Source organism: Lynx rufus, unplaced genomic scaffold, assembly GCF_022079265.1.
Source record: "Lynx rufus isolate CCGP_SWC_20201006 ecotype Redwood Valley unplaced genomic scaffold, mLynRuf1.p SCAF_16, whole genome shotgun sequence".
Classification (NCBI taxonomy): Eukaryota; Metazoa; Chordata; class Mammalia; order Carnivora; family Felidae; genus Lynx; species Lynx rufus.
In genome coordinates, this window is record NW_025814830.1 from 27,474,492 (window position 1) to 27,499,635 (window position 25,144).

Genomic DNA, 25,144 nt, shown 5'->3' on the forward strand with positions numbered 1-25,144 from the left:
TTTACTTTCTTAAATCTTTTATTGTCACAAAATATGTGTAACAAACATTTTAAGTATACAACCTAACATTTTTAAGTGTTCCGTTTTGTGGCATTAAGTACAATCATTGTTGTAGCCATCCTTTTACTTTATATTTACTTTATATTTACTTTTACTTTATATTTACTTTATATTTACTTTATAGTTGAAGTCAATTTGTTATAGGCAGTATATAGTTGGACATTAACTTTTTTATTGTTATTTTGAAAATTTACACCCAAGTTAGTTGGTGTATATTGCAATAATGATTTCAGGAGTAGAATCCAGTGATTCGTCCCCTACATATAACACCCAGTGCTCAACCCAACAAGTATTCTTAGTGCCCCTCGCCCATTTAGCTCATTCCCCTACCCATAACCCTCCAGCACCCTTAGTTCTCTATATTTAAGAGTCTCTTATGTTTTGTCCCCCTCCTGGTTTTTATATTATTTTTGCTTCCCTTCCCTTATGTTCATCTGTTTTGTCTCTTCAATTCCACACATGAGTGAAGTCATGTTATTTGTCTTTCTCTGACTAATTTTGCTTAGCCTAATACATTCTAGTTTCATCCACGTTGTTGCAAATGGCAAGATTTCATTCTTTTTGATTGCTGAGTAATACTCCATTGTATATATGTACCACATCTTCTTTATCCATTCATCCATCAGTGGACATTTGGACTCTTTCCATACTTCGGCTATTGTTGATAGTGCTGCTATACACATGGGGGTGCATGTGTCCCTTCGAAATAGCACAACTGTATCCCGTGGATAAATGCTTAGTAGTGCAATTGCTGGGTCATGGGGTAGTTCTATTTTAATTTTTTGAGGAACCTCCATACTGTTTTCCAGAGTGGCTGCACCAGTTTGCATTCCCACCAGGAGTGCAAAAGGGTTCCTCTTTCTCTGCATCCTCACCAACATCTGTCGTTGCCTGAGTTGTTAATTTTAGCCATTCTGACAGGTGCGAGGTGGTATCTTATTGTGGTTTGGATTTCTCTTTCCCTGATGATGAGTGATGTGGTGCATTTTTTCATGTGTCTGTTAGCCATCTGGATGTCTTTTGAAAAGTGTCTATTCATGTCTTTTGTCCATTTTGTCACTGGATTATTTGTTATTTTGAGTATTGAGTTTGATAAGTTGGATATTGATATTTTTAAAACATAATCTGACGGTCTCTTCCTGTTAATTGAGTTGTTTAGACTGTTTACATGTAATGTGATTATTTATATGGTTGGATTTAATTTTACCATTTTGCAATTTACCCTTTGTTTTTTTTTTTTTTTCTTGGTTTTTCCCTTTTGGATTGATTTTTCATGATTCCATTTTATCTCCCTTTTTGGCTTATTACCTGTAACTCTTTGTTGTTATTTTATGGTTGTTTTAGCATTTCTAGCATATATCTGTATCTTAATAGAATATATTTTTAAGTAGTACTATTGCACTTCAAATGTAGTTTAAGAATCTTATAACAAAATACTTCCATTTTTCTTTGACCATTGTGGTATTGTTAGATGTTTCATTTCTACATATATTATAAACCCCACAATATACTATTGTTTTTGCTTTAAATAGCTGTCTTTCATAAAGATTTAAATGGTGAGGATAAAGTCATTTTATTTCCAATGTAGTTTCTATTTCTGATGTTCTTCATTGTGTCAACTCAGCTTTCTATCTAGTATCATTTTTTTTTCTGCCTTTTTAATCATTTCTTACAATGAAGCTTTGCTGGTATTCCATTATTTTTATTTTTCTGTATCTGCAAAAGTGTTTATTTCATCTTTGTTTTTGAAAGACATTTTGGCTTGGTATAGAAAGCTAGTTGACAAATACTTTTGTCAGTTATTTGAAAATGTTGTTTTCACTGTCTTCTGGCTAACATTGTTTCAGTAGGATATTTCATTTTATGATTTGTTTTTGTGTATATACTATTTCTTTGACTGCTTTTTTTTTTTTTTTTTTTTTTAATTTTTTTTTTTTCAACGTTTATTTATTTTTGGGACAGAGAGAGACAGAGCATGAACGGGGGAGGGTCAGAGAGAGAGGGAGACACAGAATCGGAAACAGGCTCCAGGCTCTGAGCCATCAGCCCAGAGCCCGACGTGGGGCTCGAACTCCCGGACCGCGAGATCGTGACCCGGCTGAAGTCGGACGCCCAACCGACTGCGCCACCCAGGCGCCCCTCTTTGACTGCTTTTAAGCTTTTCTCTTTTCACTGAATTTAAGTAATCTGATTATATTATGCTATAGTGTTATTTCTGTATGTTTTTTGTGCCTAGGGTTCTGTGAATACCTCTCTTAAATCTGTGGATTTATAGTTTTCATCAAATTGGGAAAATTTTTGGACAAGTCTTTTTCCTTTTCCCATTCTCTTGCTTGTTCTTTAGTGACTCTAGTTGCAAGTATTACACTGCTTAAAGTCATCTCATAGTTCGTCGTGATTTTTTTTTTCCAGTGTTTCCTTCTGGATAATATCCACTGATATGTTTTCATGTTCACCCTTCTGTTCTCTGTGATATCTAATCTGCTTTGAAGCCTATCCTTTATATATTTCATCTTGAACACTGAGGTTTTCCTGTCTAGAAGTATGATTCAATTTTCTTTATTTCTTCTGTTTCTCTCCTTACCATGTTCAGTCTTTCCCCAACTTTTTGAACTTATGAACTACAGTTATATCACTTTTTAAATGTACTTTTCATTTTGTCATTGTACCATTTTGGAGCCAGTTTCAATTGATTGATTTTTCTTTCCATTATAAGTCACATTACTTTGTCTTGCTTTCCATGGTTGTAGTTTTTGATTGGACACAGTTTGATCCTTTTAGTCTGATTTAAGATTTTTTTTTTTTAAATTTTTTTTTTCAACGTTTTTTATTTATTTTTGGGACAGAGAGAGACAGAGCATGAACGGGGGAGGGGCAGAGAGAGAGGGAGACACAGAATCGGAAACAGGCTCCAGGCTCCGAGCCATCAGCCCAGAGCCTGACGCGGGGCTCGAACTCACGGACCGCGAGATCGTGACCTGGCTGAAGTCGGACGCTTAACCGACTGCGCCACCCAGGCGCCCCTGATTTAAGATTTTTAAAGAAAGAACAGTCTAGGACCAATTTTGTGTTGTCATTGAAACAAAGTCCTCCTGAGAATTTTTCCTGATGTTTTGTGGATTATGTGATTTTTTACTTTGGCTGGATTTTTGGTCTGCAATGACATTGGCTCCCATTATTGACAACAAGAAATCCTAAGAAAATTTCTTAAAAGAATTTCTTGGAGCACTGTAGAGCTACCAAAGCAGCTAAGACTTGAGTGTCTAAAAGTTGCGGTAAAAGCATTTGTTTTATATTAAAAGAAAAAAAAAAGGATGGCTTTTAATTAAAATTATTTAAGATTTTGTGTTTATATGTTCTTTTTAAGTTAAAAATCGGACAATTCTTAAAAGATAAAATTTTTGTTGCCTCTGAATTGATATGGTGGAGTATAGCAGAAATGACCTTGTACTTGAAAATGAGAATGTGAGTTGTGATTTTCTCATGATCAGCCGTGTAATCTCTTGCCAGTCACTGTATATCCCTGGATGGGTTTTTGTTTCTTCATCTGTTCTAAAATTTTACAATAATTTTTATTTCTGTCACCAGTGTAGCTAACTGAGGCATTGTATATGTGTGTGTGTGTGTGTGTGTGTGTGTATACACATAAACTTTTATGAAGAGTTTTTATATGTTTTTGCTGTAGTTCACCCAAGCCAATTAATATCCGAATTTCTCATGTAGCATTAATCTGTGTCATAAAGTATAATTTGATGGGTTACACATAGGTTCTTTTATAGATAGCTCATAACTGGTAAATAAAACGTATTTCCCAGAGATGAGCAAATAACAAGTAGTTGTCGAAGTTTATTGAGGGTTTTTTTTATGTGCTAGGCACTGTTCTTCGATCTCTGGATGTGTATCTTCACTTACACCTCACATGGAGCTAAGAGACTAGTTCCAAACCATTTACCTAGTTGGGTAGAACTGGTATTAGAACTAACTTGTGGCTTCTTAGCTCATGCTTTGTTATACAAACGCCTCCCCCCATTTGAATGCCATTTCCCAAATATCTGCATAGGTTATTGCTTGTAAAACACACTAATACATGCAACTGATTTTATTTCCTCTTTGCAACACTCGGTGAAACAGCGTTTTACAGATGCGTAAACTAAAATCCAGAGAGGCCGATTCGGGTGTACCACATGTTGGAAGTGATGAGTCTGGATTCAGATTCTCTTTTCTCCCAAATTCGGTTTATTTTCACCATGCCATTATTTTCAGCGAGGATAGGAAAGCAAATACTAAGTTTCTTCAAGTGGTTGAACTACGGTTTTTTCCCTTGCATGTACAGCAAGTATGGCATATGTGGATATGAAATATTTATTTATGCTGCTTTCGGTTTAGCTCTTTCTTACTCGTCTTTGTGGTATTAGTTTTGATGCGTCTTCCTCAGGGAGGTTTTACTTACTCACACCCTGCGTAAGGACGAGGTCAATTTTCCCACTTTTATTTGAAACCCTCAGAAGATCGGATGATTATTTTTACACTGAACGTTCATAAGCCTTTTATTTGTGACTGCATTTTGAAAAGAATCAGAGAGCAAAATTAAATTTTTATTGAACCTGACAAAATATGATTCACAGGTTGAAAATTACGTGGAAAATGAAAAATGGATAAAGAGTTAAGAGTCGTTAGCAGCATAATCTGACGAGACTGCAGAAAATACGCTTTATTTGTAGGTGAGACACCCCCTCATATCTGGTTCATCTTTTTATGTAACTATTGTAAGATTCTCAAACCATAGCTCTCTAGGACAAGATTTGCCAGCTCAGATACAGCTTCCCTTTTCACAGTGAGTCAGAGGCTTAGGGTTGAAGTTCGACCTCCAACTTAAAAATTTTTTTTGTAATGTTTTTTTATTTATTTTTGAGACAGAGAGAGAGACAGAGCATGAGCAGGGGAGGGGCAGAGAGAGAGGGAGACACAGAATGCAAAGCAGGCTCCAGGCTCTGAGCTGTCAGCACAGAGCCCGATGCAGGGCTCAAACTCACAGATGGTGAGATCATGACCTGAGGCGAAGTCAGACGCTCAACCCACTGAGCCACCCAGGCGCCCCTCGACCTCCAACTTTAAATCTTTGTGGTTTTGAGTTGCAGTGTGTTTTACCTAAGGCCTTGTGTTCGCGTTGTCTTTACTCGCTGGAAGGGTGGAGATGGGTGTAGCCCCTTACAGAAAGGTCTTCATACGCTCCTCCTACCGGGTGGGAGTGCTTGGGTTTTGCACTCTCTGGCCTTCCGTGCGGCATTTGTGAGCCGCCTGATGCATTTGACACCAGCGTGACAGCAAAGAAGCTTGTGAGCCGAGGTGTGTGCGGTCGGCCCAGCTGTGTGGATTTATCTGTACATCAGGCCGGGGAGCGGCAGTTAGCCAGATCTGACAGTCAGCCAGGAGCACCCTGTTCGTCCACTCCAGAGTGCATTTTAATGTGTGTGCTCACCGACTGGTTGGCATTTGACACAGAGAAATTGTCAGAGCCGGGTGGTTTGTTTTTGCCTCTTTACTCTTTGGTGTGCGGGGCTGTGAGAGTTTCCTCCCCGTATGCTTCATATGCATCACAAAAATATACACTTTCTAAAACAGAGTAAAAAAATTCAGGGCATCATGCCTTTTCACACTGAATTTTACGTTAAGAATCAGTAGGCAGTATGTTTGAGGTAAGAAGAGGTGATATGTTGAATAGGCCACCTATTTACCTAGTTCAAAAAGCAAAAACAATGCAAATGGACTATTTGGAACAGTCTTGCCTCACCCATGTCCTCTCGTGTTCATTTCCCACCTCTGCCCTGACAGGTAACCACTTGAATAGTTTGTCGCGTATCCTTTATGTTTCTGTATGACACACAAGCACATGTCCGGCCCGTTGCCTTTTACTTCCCGAGATATTCTGGAGAGCTTTTTATTTCACTAACAGGCGAACTTCCTCATCCTTGCTTACTGTTGCATTTTATCTCATTGTGTCAATGCACCATAGTTTAGTTAACCATTCTCTGTGGGTGGATCCTTGCTTTATAGCTAATCTTTTCGTTTAGTCGAGCTGGAACATACGTATCAAAACACTTATCCTTTTAAAATCTACAATCAAGTGGTTTTTAGTACGTTTCTAAGCTTTTGTTCTACAGATAGTGGTCCAGTGGGTAAACTTGGACATACATTCTTCCGAACCCCACACAAGTACAGTAAAACCTTGGTTTGCGAGCATAATTCGTTCCAGAAACATGCCTGTAATCCAAAGCACTTGTATATCAAAGTGAATTGCAAGAACCATTGGCTCAGTTGTGATCATGTGATGCTCGGTATCATGTACTACTCATACTGTAAGGCATTGCTCATTTATCAAGTTAAAGTTTATTAGAAATGTTTGTCTTGTGGAACTCTCACAGAACAAGTTACTCGCAGTCCAAGGTTTTACTGTATATCCATAGAAAAGTCCTTAGAAGTAGGATTTCTGAGTCAATGGGCAGATGCATTTGAATTTTGATAGGAATTGTCAGTTGCCATCCATTGATTGATATTGTACTCATTTGCACTCTTGAATATGAGAGGACTTTTTTTCTCCATAGTCATGCCCAGAGTCACTTTGCCTTTTTATAAAGCAGTGTTAACTTTAAAAGATTTTGTTCATGTTTTATTTATTTTTGAGAGAGAGAGACAGAGCATGAGCGGGGGAGGAGGGGCAGAGAGAGAGGGAGACACAGAATCCGAAGCAGGCCCCAGGTCTGAGCTGTCAGCACAGAGCCTGACACGGGACTTGAACCCGTGAACCGTGAGATCATGACCTGAGCTGCAGTCTGCCACTTAACCAACTGAGCCACCCAGGCGCCCTGCTAAAGCAATCTTAATTTTTTTTTTAATGTTTATTTATTTTTGAGACAGAGAGAGACAAAGCATGAACAGGGGAGGGGCAGAGAGAGAGGGAGACACAGAATCTGAAACAGGCTCCAGGCTCTGAGTGGTCAGCACAGAGCCCGACACGGGGCTTGAACTCATGGACCGTGAGATCATGACCTGAGCCGAAGTCGGACGCTTAACCGACCAAGCCACCCAGGCGCCCCAAGAAATCTTAATTTTTAAGGAATGTGTGATGTTCATGAATTACCAGTTGAATCTAATATTAATTCCTGATTGATTTCACCAAGGCAGATAGGACCAGAATTTTTTTTAAGTTGATAAATGTTATTTTTAATTGATCTCATTAGTTAATTGGTAAAATGGTAGGCTGTGAATGTACAGAGCAGATTTCATATGTGGGGTCTTAAGTTCAGTGATTGCTGGACCTTCATTCTCTCCTGTCATATAGATATGATGATGCTCACAGTATCAAAATTGAAATTTCCAGTGGATGGAGACCATTTATATTCAGCTTGCTCTGTAGTAGGCACATTCCTGTAGAATTTTATCCTTTTGATAGAGCCCTTCCAAATTCTGATGTTTTATACCTGTCTGATACACTGGACTTCAACTGAGCTGGGAAATTGTTATTTTTATAACAGAGCTAGAGTATTAATTACAAACAGAATTTCAGCTTCCATCAATCCTTGTTGACCTACAGGACAGGTCTATTGCTTTTTAATCTCATTAAGGTAGAATATTTAATTCCTTAGAGGTATTGTGCCTCTGTCCTCCTTCTTATACACAAATTAGCTTCATAGACTCGCCTGCAGAGATCTTAAGGTGGTATTTCCAAGATGGAGTCATTTCAAGGTTTGAGATATCATATGCCTTTGAATTATTCAAGGATTTTAACAATGGGTTAATTTTTTTTTCTTTTTTTGGCATTTAAGTATTCTATCTATAAAACGGACTGGTAAAAGATTCATAGGAAAATGCAGGCTTTCCTGAGGTTGAAGTGAAAATTGAGGTATGGATTTTGATTAGATCTGTGGTGAAGTCATAAATGTGTAAGTATATGCCTGGAAATATCATTAGTTCTTTCCGTGTCCCAAATAATGGCTAATGTTGAAAATAGATGAACCATTTAACCAATGATTAATCTAATGGTTTGTGTTAGTAGATGGGTTCTTCATAAAGGAAAACTGTTCCTTGTTTAACTGGTAAACCTGTCTTATCATTATGGATGAGAATAAAACCTACAGTCCAAGCAGAAAGCTTTCACTAAATAAATAAGACTAGGATTTTATATGAGTAAGATTTAGTGTTTTGTTTCTCTTAGATCAACTGGTTGCTATATTTCGATTCCTTTTTTCTTTATTTACCTTGGATAATTTGCAAAAGATCCAAAGAATTTAGGTTCTGCCCTACGGGTGTTTTCTCTGGACTACTCTGTGATGGGTTTGTGAGAGAAGGCTGCTTTCCTGGGAGAGGGGAGGGTGATAGTCAGGGCCCCCAGGTCTGGTTGAGCAGGTTGGTCACTGCATAAAGATAGTGTCCACTGGAGCAAGTAGGGGCTAAATTCCAGTTAGTGTTCACCAAGCCATGCCCTGTGGAATAGGGCTGCAATGACTCAGAGCAAGGCGTGCCCTTTTCTAATTCTTTTTTTAATTTATTTTAATTTGAGAGAGGGAGAGGGAGAGGGAGAGGGAGAGAGAAAGAATCTTAAGCAGGCTCCACACTCAGTGCAGAGCCCAACGTGGGGCTTGATCCCACGACCCTGGGATCATTACGTGAGCCAAAATCAAGAGTTGGATGCTCAATCGACCGAGCCACCCAGGCAACCCCCCCCCGCCCCATTTTCTAATTCTTATAAAGGTGCCGATAACAACCAGAATATGCATTTTATTGCAGTTTTATTTGAAAATCTGTTGTTTTTCTTTTCTGTTTTTTTTCCCTTTGAGAAATTTTCTGTAGTATGTAGATAATTCCTATGTGTATGTCTATGTGTATACACATACATATAATGCCATTTAAGCATACACACATACACGGCACATACCCTCCGTATATATTTGAATATAACATTAGGTATTCTTTGAAAAAATCCTTCAGAAGGAAGGTGTCACCTTATATGTCTTTGATTCTTTATAAAGCACTTTATAATATGGGGTCTTCTCTTAGTTACTTTGTTTGAACAGCGTAGTACTATTTGGGAAGATGTAAAAATGGCCTCAGACAGGGCTAGCTGTGGATGCTTTACAAACTTTCACCATAAAATTGGAAAAGAAAAGTGAGGATGCTTTTATTAGTAATTAGTCTAGAGGTGAAAGATTACTTTCAAAAAGTAACACATAAGTAGATATGATACCAAATTAATGTTTATAGGATGAGTACATCTTCCAAATATCCTGACACTGTGTAAATGGATACTATAGTTTGCTTTGGTATTTCCAGTGTTTAGTGTCATAGAAGGATTTTCAGAAAATTCTGTGTAATTATACAGACAGGAAGATTTGCTTTAGAAAACTGTATTGGATGTCTCAAAAGGTGATTCTGGTGATGAGAAAGATCTTGAGTTGAAGAAATATGTCAAGATTGGTGAATTAAATTGTTTCATGGAATATAAGAGTGAATAAAATCATGATTGCTAAATTAATGCTTTATCCAATGTGTCATTTAAGTGTATGTAATTAAATTAGTACATTAAATAATAGGCATTCAGCTCATTTCTGTCTGTAAAAGTCTACACATTCAGGTTGGCTAAGTTTTCTGGGTATTGTTTTACTGGCAAAACAAGGGATTGTCTTATATTTTGGTCACTTATATTGTCTTATATTTTGGTCACTTTATATTCAATCACCTACAATCATTATTATTTTTGAACAGAAACTGAGGCTTCTTGAGGAGCTTGAAGATACCTGGCTTCCTTATCTGACCCCCAAGGATGATGAATTTTATCAGCAGGTAAGATTTTTTAATATTTGTGTCAATTTGTATTTATTCATTCTGGTCTAAGAAGCAGCTGTGGTCTGGAGAGGTTAAATGAGAAGAAATGGTCTGATCTGGTTACGCAGTGACTCCTTATCATCCCCAGAACGTACAGACTCCTTCACGGTCTGCTCTCTGCCGTGAACTTAGGGCTTTAGCACAGTGGACTGTTTTTTCTTCCCCAACGTTCCATGCCTTTTGTACTTCCTTGCCTCTGCTCATTGTGTCTCTTCTGCATAGACTATCCTCTTTGCGCCTTTCTTGTTGCCAGACGGCTAAGTCTTCAAGACTTCACTTAGGGGCGCCTGGGTGGCTCAGTTGGCTAAGCGTCCGACTTCGGCTCAAGTCATGATCTCACGGTTCGTGGGTCCGAGCCCCGCGTCGGGCTCTGTGCTGACAGCTCAGAGCCTGGAACCTGCTTCAGATTCTGTGTCTCCCTCGCTCTCTGCCCCTCCCCCGCTTGTGTTTCTCTCTCTCTCTCTCTCTCTCTCTCTCTCTCTCCTACTCTCTCAAAAATAAATAAACATTAAAAAAAAAAGACTTCGATTAAACATCCCCTTACCTACAAGTAGAGTTGACTTTGCTTTGTTGTTCTGAGCTTCTTGTACCCTGTGAGATACCTCTGTGGTGCCTATCACATTGTGTTGCAGTTACGGGGGTTCTGTGTTTCTCTCCCTGACTTCGTCAGTACTCTTTCAATTACAAGTGACGAAAACCCAAACAAACTCATTGCAGCAAAAAAAGGGAATTTACTGGCCTTCTTAACGTAGAGGCCTTGGAGTGCACGGCTGAATCCAGCCTCTCAAAAGATGGTATCTGATCACTGCTTTTCTCTGTGCCGTGGTTTGATTCTGCACCCCTTGTGACTTCATGCTGGATGGGCTCTGACCTGCTAGCATAGGAGGACCCTCACAGCCCGAGGGGCGTGTGGTTTGAAGCTCATGGGATCTTAGAAGAAGGCAGTAATTTCTTTTTTTTTTTTTTTTCCGGGGTCCATCCAGTTCTCCTGGGAGTGATCTCGTTGGCCTGGTTAGAATCCTGTGCCTATTCCTGAACCAGTCACTGTGTTCAGGTGGGTGAGATGCTCCTGTTTGCACAGCCCAGTTCATGCACCCACTCGTGGAGTTGGGCTCAGAGAGGACCATTTCCACTCAAACTGCATGGGCTGTGAGTCAGAGATGGATGGTTTTCTTAGGGAACGATTGGAGTCCCCATCCCAAAGAAGGAGGGGAAGGCATTCTGGGCAGGCACTGATAGTGCACGGTCACCTCTGCTTTCCTCCTAGGATGTAAGCTCTTGGGGGTAAGAATTTGACCCCCTCATCTTTGTTTCTCCAGCATCTAGCGTGCACTTGGATGTGGCTGATTCTTAGTAGCTGCAGAAGGAAGACAGGAAAGAAGATGTTTACCCATCTAGAATCCAGGTCCCTTGACTTCCAGCTCACTGTCCATTCCAGGACGTTATCTATCATCTCCCTTCTCATTAGCTCTTTGCTGTCTTTCACCGGATGAGTCCTTTTATGGACTAGTTTTTCCTCCGTGCACCTCTTTCTTAATCCTTAGAGCTCTAGCACATATTCTAACCAAGACATCAATCTGCGCAGGCCAACCCCCTGCTTCAAACCGCGCGGTGGCTGCTCGTTGCCTGGGTCTTGCATTTGTAGCCTTATCTCCCCGTCTCTTTCATCTTGTTACATACGCTGGACTTTTGTCACAAGCACCTCAGACCAGCTGCGCGGTCTCATGTTTTGGGCCTTCTTGCTCCATTCCCGGCTGACGTCCCTTCGTTGGTGAACTTCTGTTACCTGTGAGTAACGTGTCCTCTCTTGTACGGTGCTTCCCTAACACCTCTACAGCGCGGAGAATTGTCTCTGCTTCCTGTCGTGTGCACCCGTCGGACTTTACCTGCCCCTTTACTACCTCCGTGTATCTCACTGATTTTATTTATATGCTTGTCTCCCTCATCCTTCGTGCTTTGTACAGGGCCTGGCACCTAAGTAGGTATTTAAATAATTTGCTTGGCTGGATGAATGAATTAATGCACCAATTAGTTAATTTCAAAAGCCAGTCATATCATAACGTTTAGTGTGATTTTAATTTTGTTTTTGTCCATGCACGCTCCTCTCCGGGGAGGCGGGTTCTGGAAAGGTCTGCAGGATTTATGCAGAAATGTTCTAGGCTGGCGTGGTAGGGTTTTCGATCCTTTGAGCGTTTCTGGTTTTCCAAACTATCTTGAATGAGCACGTATTCTTTGGTAATCAGAAAAAAAAAAAAAAATTTTCCAAAGCACTTTCCTTAAAACAAGTAAACCCACAAAATGCAATCAGTTCTTAAATCCCTATTGCTATTTTCGGAGACAAGATTACGCACGTTGCCGTAAAGCAGCTGCTGAGCCTTTCGGCTTTGGCATGGTGCAAGCGGTGCTGGTACACGACGAATTAAACACAAAGGTTATCAGCCGCGGTACTCGCAGCCAGCCCAACACTGGGGGATAAAAGGAAACTCAGAGGCAAACAGAACAACTACCAAGGTGGCCCTTTTATCTTTCCAAGACCCACAACAAACCCGATAACAGGATCTAATCACTTTAAGTGCGCCTTATAATAAGGGCTAGTGCTTCAGCAGACCCTTCCTAAAGCAAATCTTTTCCCTTCGAAGATGAAGTGTAAGGACATGAATAAATAGAAAGTTCTGACCCGACTCCGGGTCTTTTAAACAGGCCCTGGCCACAAGAATGCCAGTCCAGCTGCCAGTCCCAAAAGCAAGGCTTGCTGTAGCTTCTCTGTTGGGTCCACTCGTTGACCCCCCACCCTTAAGTGGGCTGCGTTCTTGCATTCGGCCCTCACAACCGCCCCGTTCACTTATGCCACAAAAGTGTGTGCAGCAGCTACTCTTCTTCAGGTTTGCGGTGTTGGGGGGGTAGGTATTATCTTTCTCTTTTAGAAATTTCTCTTTAGGGGCGCCTGGGTGGCTGAGTTCGGCCCAGGTCATGAACTTGCAGTTTGTGAGTTTGAGCCCCCCATCGGGCTCTGGGCTGACAGCTCAGAGCCTGGAGCCTGCTTGGGATCCTGGGTCTCCCTCTCTCTCTGCCCCTCCCCTGCTCACGCCCTGTCTCGCTTGCTCTCTCTCTCTCAAAAATAAGTAAAGATTAAAAAAATTAAAAACAAAATTTCTCTTTAGATCCAGACCAAGCTCCGTATCTGAGCAGCAGAGGTGGAGTTCAAGACCACATTTGTCTGCCTCCGAAGGCCCACGCTCTTCCTGCCATGCGGTGCGCCTCCCAGTATCCCATACCTTGCTCAGATTCGAAACACCTTCAGAGACGGTTTTTGGTTTCTTCTGATTGGACCAGAGAGAAGAGAAATAAAACAACAACAACACACTCAAAGGAGAAAAGCGGAGGGAACTTCTGTAGGTTCACTACAGAGGATAAGGAGAGGAGGGGCTACGTAGTCTGAAAATAAACCCTGGCTTCTTACCCCCGGTGGCGGGGGGGCGCCTGGGGGGCTTAGTCGGTCAAGCGTCCAACTTCGTCCCAGGTCACCATCTCACGGTTTGTGAGTTCGAGCCCCTCTGACAGCGCAGAGCCTGCTTGGGATTCTGTCTCTCTCCTTCTCTCTGTGCCCCTCCCCTGCTTGTGCTCTCTCTGTCAAAACAAATAAAATAAACTTAAACAAAAATGTTTAAATGTTACCCCTCTTATCCAGAGAAAATACCTCTCCCGTCAGTATGCCCCCTTGCTTTCATTTCCTGTGTCCCTTTCCGTGTGCCAGGCTTTTCTGGTACTGTTTGCTGTCCTCTTTACTTGTATTTGCTTCTTTAAATCTTAACCCTCTGAGGCAGGTTTTTGTTTTTTTTTTTTGTTTGTTTTTAAATCCCATTTTACAGATGAGAACACTGAGGCACAGAGGGTTTTAAAACTTTGTTCAAGGCTTATATAATAAGCAAGAAGTGTCAAGACCAGGATCTGAGCCCTGGCTGTCTGACTCCTGAGTCTGAATTTTAGTTATCGTCCTACCGTAGCTCTCGATGCTTTTGGGGAATTGCTCTGCCTTCATCCCCACGATCGCAAATCTCCGTCTCCATCCCTGCTCTCCCTTGCGACTTCCAGTGCTCCGGTCCCAACTGCCTATCGGGTGGCTGTGCCTGAACGTCTCACAGGAACATCTAACCCGACGTGATCTGTATTAGTTCATTACCGACTTCATTAAACATGTGTATTTAGCTCCCTTACTCTATGCAGGAACTGTTTTAGGCATTAGAGATGAAGTTGTGAAAACTGACAGAAGACTCTTCCTTCTTTGAGCTTATTTCTTATGGGGTGGGATGGGAGTGGGGAGGGAAGAGAAATAAACAGGAAACTGAAAAATAACTGTCGGACGGGAACACTGGTATGGAGATAAAGTCTGTGAAGGGGCACTGTAGGTGGGGGATTGCAAATAAGGGGATCGCACAAGGCCTTCTCATAGTGACATTTGAACAAAGACCTTCTGGAGGTTAAGGAACAAGCTTTGTAGGTCCTTGCAGGAAGAATGTTCTGGACATAGGGAACAGCAGAGCCTCGGTATGTTTGAGGGGGAGCCCCGGACCCCAGCATATCTGGAGCGGAATGAGAGAGTTGAGAACAGAAGACACGAGGTCAGAGAGCCATGGCCCCATGACACGGGAACTTGCCGTCTATGCTGGCCGTGCTGGCTGTGACTCCGAATGACTTGAGAGGCCACGAGAGGGTCTGGGGCACAAGTAGGACAAGCCATGACGTACATTTTGGTGAGGATCCATTTTAGGGGATCCCGCCGTTCATCCTCTTCCCTAGCGGCCGTCCCCTTTGGCCCGTTCATCAAGTCAGACACCTTGCTGTCCTCACTTCCTGCCGTTGCTTCGAGCCCTCATTCAGGCGCTGGGCCCTGGCAGTTCTGCCTCTCTGTACTCCCTCAAGGTGTGTCTCCTTTTCCATTTCCACCGACACAGTCTTCATTCTGGCCCTCGTTTATCGTTTTCCACCAACACAGTTTGGGGGCTTTCCAACTTGGTGTTACCTGTGCCCTCTCCGGTGCCATCAATATTGTGTTCCTATTAACGTGTCTGACCTGTCACTCCTTGCTTGATAAAGTTTGCTCGGTCTCGCTTGCCTGTAAGGTCAAGTTCACCCTCCTCAGCGTAGCCTATAAGGCTAGCGACGACCTCTCTGGTCGAATCTTTGCCCCTTGCCTAACATGGAATCCATCCAACCTTAGACTCCTGTCCTGCGGGGTTTCTTGCTACACCCTGGATCTGCTGTGTCCTTCCGTCCTTCCGTGGCTTGGTGCCTGTTATTCCCTGGGTGTGGAGTACCCTTATCCCCTTTTCTGTCTGGTGAGCATCTACTCACCCTTGAAGACCTTGCTTAACTACGACCTCTTCTGTGAAGATAACAGGAAATCGCACTTGGTTTACTTTCAGGGTGTATTAAAAATCTAGCCACTTCTTACCACTTCTGTCTTCTACACAGTCGCCAGGCTACCGCCTTCTCTTTCTCAGGTGGTTGCAGAGAGCTTTCTGTCTGTTTCAACACCGCACCTGTAGCCCTGCTGTTTCTGAAGCTTGAGTCGGCTCCTTACGCGTTTCATGCTCAGAGCCCTTACATCGCTCCCCGCCTTGTTCGCAGTGAAAGCCTGGGACCTGACGTTTGCCCACAAAGCACCCTGAGTTCTGGCCCCGGAGCTTCTCTCTGCTCATTTCCTGCCTCTGCCGCCCCTCCTCCTGCCCCTCTGGCATTCTCGCCCTTCGGAGAATCAACCCAAGCACACTGCTGCCCCCAAGGCTCGCACTTGGTGTTCCCTTAGTCTGGAACTCTCTTCCCTGCCCAGGCGCCTGCGGGGCTTGGATCCTCATTTCTTGCATTCTTCTGCTCAGATGTCACCTTATCAGAGGCCCTCTCTGACCAGCCCCTGTATAATAGCATTTCTCTCCTACTTACCTTGGATTTTTTTCCATAGCACTGTCACAATCTAAATAAGTGAATACTAAATCCATAAAACACTATGTATATTATGGGCCATAGATACCAGGTGTTTATATGCCGTATGTATATATGGGAGCTCCTGGCTACCATATTGAAGTTTTCTTCTCTTCGTATTCCCAACACCTAGCGCTTTGCAAATAGTATGTGCTCAATAAATATGTACTCAACAAATGAAAAATTTCCAAAGTCCCTTCCTGCTCGTTTATTCCCTGCTCCCATAGTAGTATATTCATATTTCCATGATGATGAGCCGTTCTTTAGCTAGCGGTTTTTATTTGTATCTGTACTGTTAAACTACAAGGTGCTATAAAACAGGAGCTGCCTTGTTTTTATCTTCGTACTTATGGCACCTTGTACAGTGTCCGGTACATAGCAGGTATCCACTCATTTTAAATTAACACCCAAAAGACGAACCATGCAGTGAGTGAACAAACACCTCTGAGCCACTTTGTAGCAAACCACACGTCATCACAAGACCGGTCACGAAAGCTGTGGCAAGGCCTATGCAGTAACCTCAGAAGAGAGCCTCCTTTGGGAGACCGCTCAGCATCGTGCAGCGGGAGGTTGGGCCAGATAAGTGTCCACCCCATTTGTCTCAGGATATGGTTGCCCAGTCATGAGCATGTTACAATGAAAATTACACAGAAAATATTATGACTGGTAATGTGTATATACATTTCTGTAGAGTGCAAAATACAAAGTGTTACCAGCAAACTCTACTAACAGCCAGATTAGAAATACAGTCCCTTGGCATCACAGTATCCTAACACTTTTTAAATTTTTTTTTTCAACGTTTATTTATTTTTGGGACAGAGAGAGACAGAGCATGAACGGAGGAGGGGCAGAGAGAGAGGGAGACACAGAATCGGAAACAGGCTCCAGGCTCTGAGCCATCAGCCCAGAGCCCGACGCGGGGCTCGAACTCACGGACCGCGAGATCGTGACCTGGCTGAAGTCGGACGCTTAACCGACTGCGCCACCCAGGCGCCCCCCTAACACTTTTTAAATGAAGTACCTTTCCCAAGTCACTTGAAGACTATCGGTTTAATTTCACTCTACCGAAGGTTCAGTTCCATTGGCTTCGTTTACGCGAGCCTCCTGCAACACTGGTATCTTCTTCATTTAACAGCAGGTCTGTCCTCTCTGTAGGACGACATCCTTTCAGAACTATCCCTTGATGTGAGAGGAGAAGCAGTAGAATTTTCACATAATGGTGTCAAGTAGGTGGAAAATAAAGCGTATTCTCCAGAAAACCTACCATTCATTCTGCATCTGTCAAAGATTGATAAAAGCCCTGGCATGTTGGCAATTTATATCTACGATGTCTTTCCAGCTGCTTATTAAACTATATAATTGTCATTTAGGTGACGGAATCTTTTGTAGACCTCAAGAAATATATTAGGTGACCAGACAACTATTAATATAATTGCACAACTGCATACTCCCTGGCAAAACTTTCATGGGATTAAACAACAAAAAAATTCTAACATACCTGAAAATCTGCCGACGGCAGTTCCAGATCATTGTGTGATATCTGATGTTTTACATGTACCTGTCCAGAACGGAAAGTAAACTTGCTTGTTTGGCAGAATGAGTTAATAGTCCATTATTTAACGTTGAGTTCTTTCCCAGAGTTACTTGCTCTCGTTAAAGAAAAATTTAAGAAACACTCCGTGGTGTTTTTATGTGTCAGGCACTAGCCTAGTTACTTTATAAATAATTAGATCAGGCATTTAGGATGGAGGACTTTTCCCTTGGATTTTTTTTTTTTTGAGATAGTGACCAAATGAGCCAGTTCGAATATATTATTTGTATTTATTGCATTAAAATCATAATTTTCTAGAGCCTTCAACAACGTTTTAAATCAGATCTAAATTAGTACAGGAAGTTATATTGAAACATTTTTGAAAATTCAGGGTCATCAAAAAGAATCTCTTGGCAAATATAAGAAATGTCATGAAAATTAAGAATTTTTGAACACGACATTTTATCCTTGATTTTCTTTTTTCTAAAGTGTATTTATTTTGGTGGGGGAGGGGCAGAGAGAGAGAATCCCCAGTGGGCTCCACGCTGTCGGCACAGAGCCCGACACGGGGCTCAATCCCATGAACCGTGACATCATGACCTGAGCCAAGATCAAGAGTCAGACGCTTAACCGACAAAGCCACCTGGGCGCCCATTCCTTGACTGTTCTAATTTAAAAGGTATTTTAGATTTATTTTGGCAAATCTGAAAAATATACAGATGTCTAAAGAAGAAAATTAAAATTATGTCCAGGTTCACCACTTAGAGATAACCACCATCAATTTGTGACCGTATTTTCCCCTAATTTTTTTTTTCTGTATTTACATGTCTACATTTGTTTTCTGTTAAAGCTGAGATCCTATTGTCTAAATATCTGGTTTTTAAATTTCTTGTTTAATAGTATTTTGCTATGTACGTTTTTCACAAAACAGTACAGATTTTTTCCTAAAGTGTGTTACTTTAGTATTCCATCTTGCATGAATATACCATTTCACCTCTAATCCCCTGTTGGGCATTTGGTGGTTTTCAGCTTTTAATCATAAATAATAGTATGATGAATATCCTTATAATCTTGGTACGTTTCTCTAATTCTTTCCCTATGATAAATTCTTAAAAGTAGGAAAACTGGATGGAAAGATATGAGCATATTAGGTTCTGGTAAATTTTGTCTAACTGGCCATAGCAAAGTTGTAATAGTTTGCATTCCTGATTGCAGACTATTAGTGTATTTGGTTTTGCCTCACCAGCAATGTGTATTACTATGATAAAATTTTCTTTTTTGCAAATTTGATAGGCAAAACTAAATTAAATATAATTTAATACAAATTATGTTAATTTGTATTTTTTTCTGACTTTGGGGCAGTTCAATATTTTTCTGTATTGAAGAGCCTTTTCCATTAATTTATGTGATTTTCTTTATTGATTTATATATATCAATATATATAGATAGATAGTTATATGTGTATATATACATATATTTAAATTTGAAAGATTATTTAAGAATATTGTCCATTTTTGCCAAATAGATGGCAAATAGTTTTTTCCAGTTAGTGTTTGCCTTTTTATTTTATAATTCTTTTCATGTAGAATTTAAAAAATTTTGCATATTCAAATGTATCCACCTTTTATTTTTTTATTTTTATTTTTTTTAAGTTTATTTATTTTGAGAGAGAGAGAGCGAGAGGGGGAGAGGGACAGAGAGAGAGGGAGAGAGAGAATCCCAAGCAGGCTCTATGCTGCCAGTGCAGAGCCTGACATGGGGCTTGAACTAATGAACCATGAGATCATGATCTGAGCCAAAACCGAGAGTCTGACACTTAACTGACCGAGCCACCCAGGCGCCCCCAAATGTATCCATCTTTTAAAAGCTGCTTATTGATGAGCTGTGTATATGTACAATTTACATACCATACAATTCACCTTTTAAGATTATACAGTTCAGTAATTTGTGGTAAATTGGCAGAGTTGTGCAACTATCACCATGGTAGTTTTAGAACATTTCCAGAATGCCCAGAAGATCCCTCCTGCCTTTTGCAGTCAGCCTTCTTCTCCACTCGTAGCTCAGACCCCCACTTACCTGCTTTCTATCAGTCTCAGACCTTTTCTTCTTTTACTCTTAGAAACAAGTCTTAAGCACTTATATTTGAGCCAGCTGAGGGCTTGGAGATAAAGTGGAGAATAAAGCCACTACCGTGTCCTTCTTCTGGGAGATTCAGGCTTGCAGGAGAGATTTTAAACAAATGATCCAGTGAAGAAATGGGCAGAAAACATGAATAGACACTTCTCTAAAGAAGACATCCAGTTGGCCAACAGGCACATGAAAGGATGCTCAACGTCGCTCCTCATCAGGGAAATACAAATCAAAACCACACTCACATACCACCTCACGCCAGTCAGAGTGGCTAAAATGAACAAATCAGGAGACTATAGATGCTGGAGAGGAGGTGGAGATACGGGAACCCTCTTGCACTGTTGGTGGGAATGCAAACTGGTGCAGCCACTCTGGAAACAGTGTGGAGCGTCCTCAAAAAATTAAAAATAGATCTACCCTATGACCCAGCAATAGCACTGCTAGGAATATACCCAAGGGATACAGGAGGGCTGATGCATAGGGGCACTTGTACCCCAATGTTTATAGCAGCACTCTCAACAATAGCCAAATTATGGAAAGAGCCTAAATGTCCATCAACTGATGACTGGATAAAGAAATTGTGGTTTATATACACAATGGAATACTACTTGGCAATGAGAAAGAATGAAATCTGGCCCTTTGTAGCAACGTGGATGGAACTGGAGAGTGTTATGCTCAGTGAAATAAGTCAGACAGAGAAAGACAGATACCGTATGTTTTCATTCTTATGTGGATCCTGAGAAACTTCACAGAAGACCATGGGGGAGGGGGAGGGAAAAAAAATAGAGAGGGAGGGAGCCAAAACATAAGAGACTTAAAAACTGAGAACAAACTGAGGGTTGATGGGGGGTGGGAGGGAGGGGAAAGTGGGTGATGGGCATGGGGGGGGCACCTGTTGGGATGAGCACTGGCTGTTGTATGGAAACCAATTTTCCAATAAATTTCATATTAAAAAAATAAAAATAAATAGTAGTTGAAATAAATAAGTAGTTACGGATTGGCACGTGCTGTGAAAGCAGAAAGAGAAGTGTAATGAAGGGGAATGGGGATACATACGTGAGGGTGGAAGGATTCTTTAGAAAGTGGCCTGGAGGATGAGAAGGTCCTGGCAGGTATAGATTTGGGGGAAAGGGCCTGTCCGAAGGGGGTTGCTGAATGCTGGCCCCTTGAGACCTGTAGGAAAAGAGGCAGATGTGGTTAAAGGGGAAAGGCAGATGAGAGATCAGTGCAAAATTGGGGGGGGGGATACTTTCCCACGTCATTTGTACTGTTTTATTTTTGGAATGCTTTTTTTAATGTCAAGGTATTTACATGTGATACGCATATGGTTGTGTGGGTTTCCCAGGTCTTTAGAATTATTATTCTCCTGTGTTAAATACCTCTTCTGTAGTCTCCAGCCCCACTGTCTATTTGAGCAATGGCAGCTGTAGGTAGATGTTGATGTGTGTTTGTGTATTATTTCCAGCCTTCCTCCTCTCCCAGTCCCAGAGTGGGTGTGTTCCCAAATAAAGTTCTTGGGAATTCTCTTATTTTGTTTCATATCTTATACTGAGGATTGTTTAGAAGAACCCCAGAACTGTTAAGACAGTATAGAGAAATTTCCTTCTGAACCACTGCTGTTGGTTAGATGTGCTTTGAACATACCGAGTGTTTGGGGACTTGCTCAGAGAATAATTAGTTTCGTGATAAAATTAGAGTGACTGCTCTTGGCTCCAGAATATTCTGTTGTTTCTTACTAGCTTACATTGCTCCCTTCACGAGCTGCATGAACAGAAAGTATGAGATTTCTCTTCTTCTCTTGCAAATGGAATGAGTATAGAAACTATAAATCCTAAATGCATCCCTGACAGTCTCAATGGCAATTCACAGTGGTGTGCCCCATAAGTCTGCTCTTTGTCAACTTTAAGTTTATGATCCCCCGCCTCAGATAGGCCCTCTGAGAAGCAGGGCAGTCCTACTGTCCCTTCCTAGTAAGGTCATTTTTCCGTATGCAGACTTGACTAATTCATTTTTCTTCCGCATACTTCCTCAGACTTCCTCCATACCTTCTGTTCCCTGCATTCTGGATTAGGCAGAATAGGCTAGATAATGCTGTAGTGACAAACAACCCTCAAATCTCAGTGGCTTCCCCCAACAGTACTTCTTATTCACTTTACATATCATTTGTGGGTTGGCAAAGAGTCACTACCCATTAAAGTAGTAACTCAGATCCAAGCAGCCACTAGCCGGTTACTGTGCCAGAAAGAATGTTCTAGAGGGTCTGGCACTGGCAGTGAAGTGCTCCAGGCTGGAAGTGGCAGCCAGCATTTTTCACTGGGCAGAAATAGTGACATGTTTCATCCAGCATGAGGCAGGTTAGGAAGTGTAAGTTCACATGGGCCCCAAATCCTGGATGATGGGGGGAGAAACCCAGAACTATTTGGCAAACAACCCAAATGACCGGCACACATACTTAGCTAGTGATTTGTTTGGCATTTTCACTGTGAAAATTGGAAGTGCTCCCCTCTCCCCCCGCCAAAAAAAATCCCGAAACTTAGTCGTTTGCATATTATCAAGTTTGTGGCCCTATCTGAATTTACATCTTCTTTCTCCCAGTTTATTCCGATATAGGAAATATCTTTCCTCTGATCCAAATGTTTTCTGACCACGTACTCCTGTCCATAACGCATTTCAAGCATACACAGTGGTATCCCACTAAATGTTTAAGAATTGGTTGTCTGAAGGGGCGCCTGAGTGGCTCAGTCGGTTGGGCATCCGACTTCGGCTCAGGTCATGATCCCACGGTTTGTGAGTTCAAACCCCGTGTCGGGCTCTGTGCCGACAGCTCAGAGCCTGGAGCCTGTTTTGGATTCTGTGTCTCCCTCTCTCTCTGCCCCTCGCCTGCTCATGCTCTGAGTCTCTCTCTCTCTTTCAGAAATAAATATTAAAAATTAAAAAAAAAAAGAATTGGCTGTCTGGGAAAACAAAACGAAACAAAACAAAAAAACCCTTCAGTGTTGACTCAGTGTTTCCTGATTTCTGTGGTGTAAATACTTCCCCATGGCCAATTTCAAGCTACCAGGGCGGCATTACTGAACACACAGTTGGGAGGAGATGTATGCAAGAGCAGGCTTTCTCAAGAGGGACATGAAATGACTCCAGCCCTGGGAGGAGGACGAAGGTCTAGATTCGGATAGGGCTGTAAACTTGATAATATGCAAATGACTAAGTCTCAGGGAGTTTTTTGGCCGTTACTCATAAAGTAGACGTAAGTACTACTTGTATATGGTGCCTTTTTTTTTTTAATTTTTTTTTCAACGTTTTTTATTTATTTTTGGGACAGAGAGAGACAGAGCATGAACGGGGGAGGGGCAGAGAGAGAGGGAGACACAGAATCGGAAACAGGCTCCAGGCTCCGAGCCATCAGCCCAGAGCCTGACGCGGGTCTCGAACTCACGGACCGCGAGATCGTGACCTGGCTGAAGTCGGACGCTTAACCGACTGCGCCACCCAGGCGCCCCATATGGTGCCTTTTTCATCACAGTACTCATATTAAACGTGTGTATACGTGTCCATCTATCACACGTACGTGGACACATATTTTGGTGCAGCTCGGTTTTTGTTTTTTTCAGATTAAAAATAAAACAGTGCCACCATCGTCTCCCCCCCAACTCCAGTGGGTTGCCCCACAGGGTACGTTCACACCCCTCACCTGGGAGGCTCCTGCCCTAGACACCCAAGGCCTTTGCTCCTCGTCACCCTGTGTTGTGTAGCAGCATCCTTCTCCTCTCGTTTTGTTCCCGGGAGTATCCTCACGAGCCCTGGTTGTACCCTCCCGTCTTCCAGTCCGGAAGGTTGGTGCCTCGAGCGGTATCGCCCTTCATCAGCCGCTGTGTTTTTCTGTTCCCCTCCGTAGCACGACCCCTGAGACAGACCTTCATATGTGCCACCTGCTTTCATGCCACCACCAGCCAACTCTCTTCGGACTCTTATCGCCAGCGCCCTGTTGCGATTGCTCACGTCACGGGCATCGATGATGGCCGTGCTGCCGCATCTAGGGGGTACTTTCTGGCCTCATCTTGCTTGGCCCCCCGGGGGCGGCTGCCTATGCCATCCTTCTTGAAATGCTCCTCTCTTCTGACTTCTGCAGTAATGCCCTCTTCTGGTTTTCTCCCCCAAAAGTCTCTTTTGCTCCTTTGCTCTGTGGCTCAGGCAATGGCTGCGGGCCCCCTTCTGTATTTGTGCTGTTGCCTTGAGAGAGCTCATCCATTTCCAGGTGTTTCCAAACCAAAGATGTGCCGGGAGCGCCTCCCGCTCTTGATTTTGGCTCAGGTCATGATCCCAGGGTCGTGGGATCGAGCCCCCTGTCGGGCTCTGCACTGAGTGTGGAGCCTGCTTGAGATTCTCTCTTTCTCTTGCTGCCCCCCCTTTCCCCGCTCGCACACACACTCTCTCTCTCAAATAAAAGAAATCAAAAATTAAAACCATTAAAAAACAACAGCAACAAAGGTGTGCCGACAAATGCCACCTGGATTTCCCTAGCTCCACTTGCCCCTCTGAGCTCTGGGTGTGTCTGTGCAGTTGTCCCCTTGCTATTTTTACCTCAAGATTTCGTAGGTATCTTTTTCTAAAAAACTAATTTTTAATTTTATTTTTTATTTTTTTAAATTTACATCCAAGTTAGTTAGCATATAGTGCAAGAATGACTTCAGGAGTAGATTCCTTACTGCCCCTTCCCCATTGAGCCCATCCCCGCCTCCCACAACCCCTCCAGTAACCCTTAGTTTGTTCTCCATATTTATGAGTCTCTTCTGTTTTGTCCCCCTCCCTGTTTTTATATTATTTTTGTTTTCCTTCCCTTATGTTCATCAGTTTTGTCTCTTAAAGTCCTCATATGAGTGAAGGCGTATGATATTTGTCTTTCTCTGACTGGCTAATTTCACTCAGCATAATACCCTCCAGTTCCATCCACGTAGTTGCAAATGGCAAGATTTCATTCTTTTTGATTGCTGAGTAATACTCCATTGTATATAGATACCACATCTTCTTTATCCATTCATCCGTCGATGGACATTTGGGCTCTTTCCATCCTTTGGCTATTGTTGATGGTGCTTCTATAAACCTGGGGGTGCATGTGTCCCTTCTAAACAGCACACCTGTATCCCATGGATAAATGCCTAGTAGTGCAATTGCTGGGTCGTAGGGTAGTTCTCTTTTTAGTTTTTTGAGGAACCTCCATACTGTTTTCTGGAGTGGCTGCACCAGCTTGCATTCCCAAAGATTTTGAAGGTATCTTAATGGCTACGGCTCCAAAATAGAGCTCCTCATTCCTTCCAATTCTTCCACCTACTATTCCTGTTTTGTCCCAGTCTTTCTTATTTAAAACAAAAAATGGTAAGTTGTTTATTTAGTCATTAAATCCAGGAATCTACTAGTCGCCTATAATTGCTTTCCTTTCTTTGCCCCTCACATCTAATCCGTAAGCACTTCCTTTTGCTCTGCCTATAAAGTATGTATTTTACCTGTCCATTTGTCTCTGTCTCTAATTCGGACCATCATCTCTTTCCCCTGGGATGGCTGTGATAG

The 25,144-nt window shown here is 42.1% G+C and overlaps 1 protein-coding gene across 3 annotated transcripts in view; it reads left to right on the forward strand.

Moving 5' to 3' along the window:
• The window catches only part of FTO (FTO alpha-ketoglutarate dependent dioxygenase), a 395,157-nt gene that overhangs the window by 102,960 nt on the left and 267,053 nt on the right, over nucleotides 1–25,144 (forward strand). For 2 of the 3 annotated variants that reach the window (XM_047078416.1, XM_047078419.1), the window contains exon 2: nucleotides 9,820–9,897. In XM_047078416.1, coding sequence (XP_046934372.1) covers nucleotides 9,820–9,897 — 78 coding nt within the window. Of the gene's footprint in view, nucleotides 1–9,819; nucleotides 9,898–13,100; nucleotides 13,192–25,144 lie in introns of all 3 variants that reach the window. The other variant, XM_047078418.1, reaches the window with a different exon arrangement.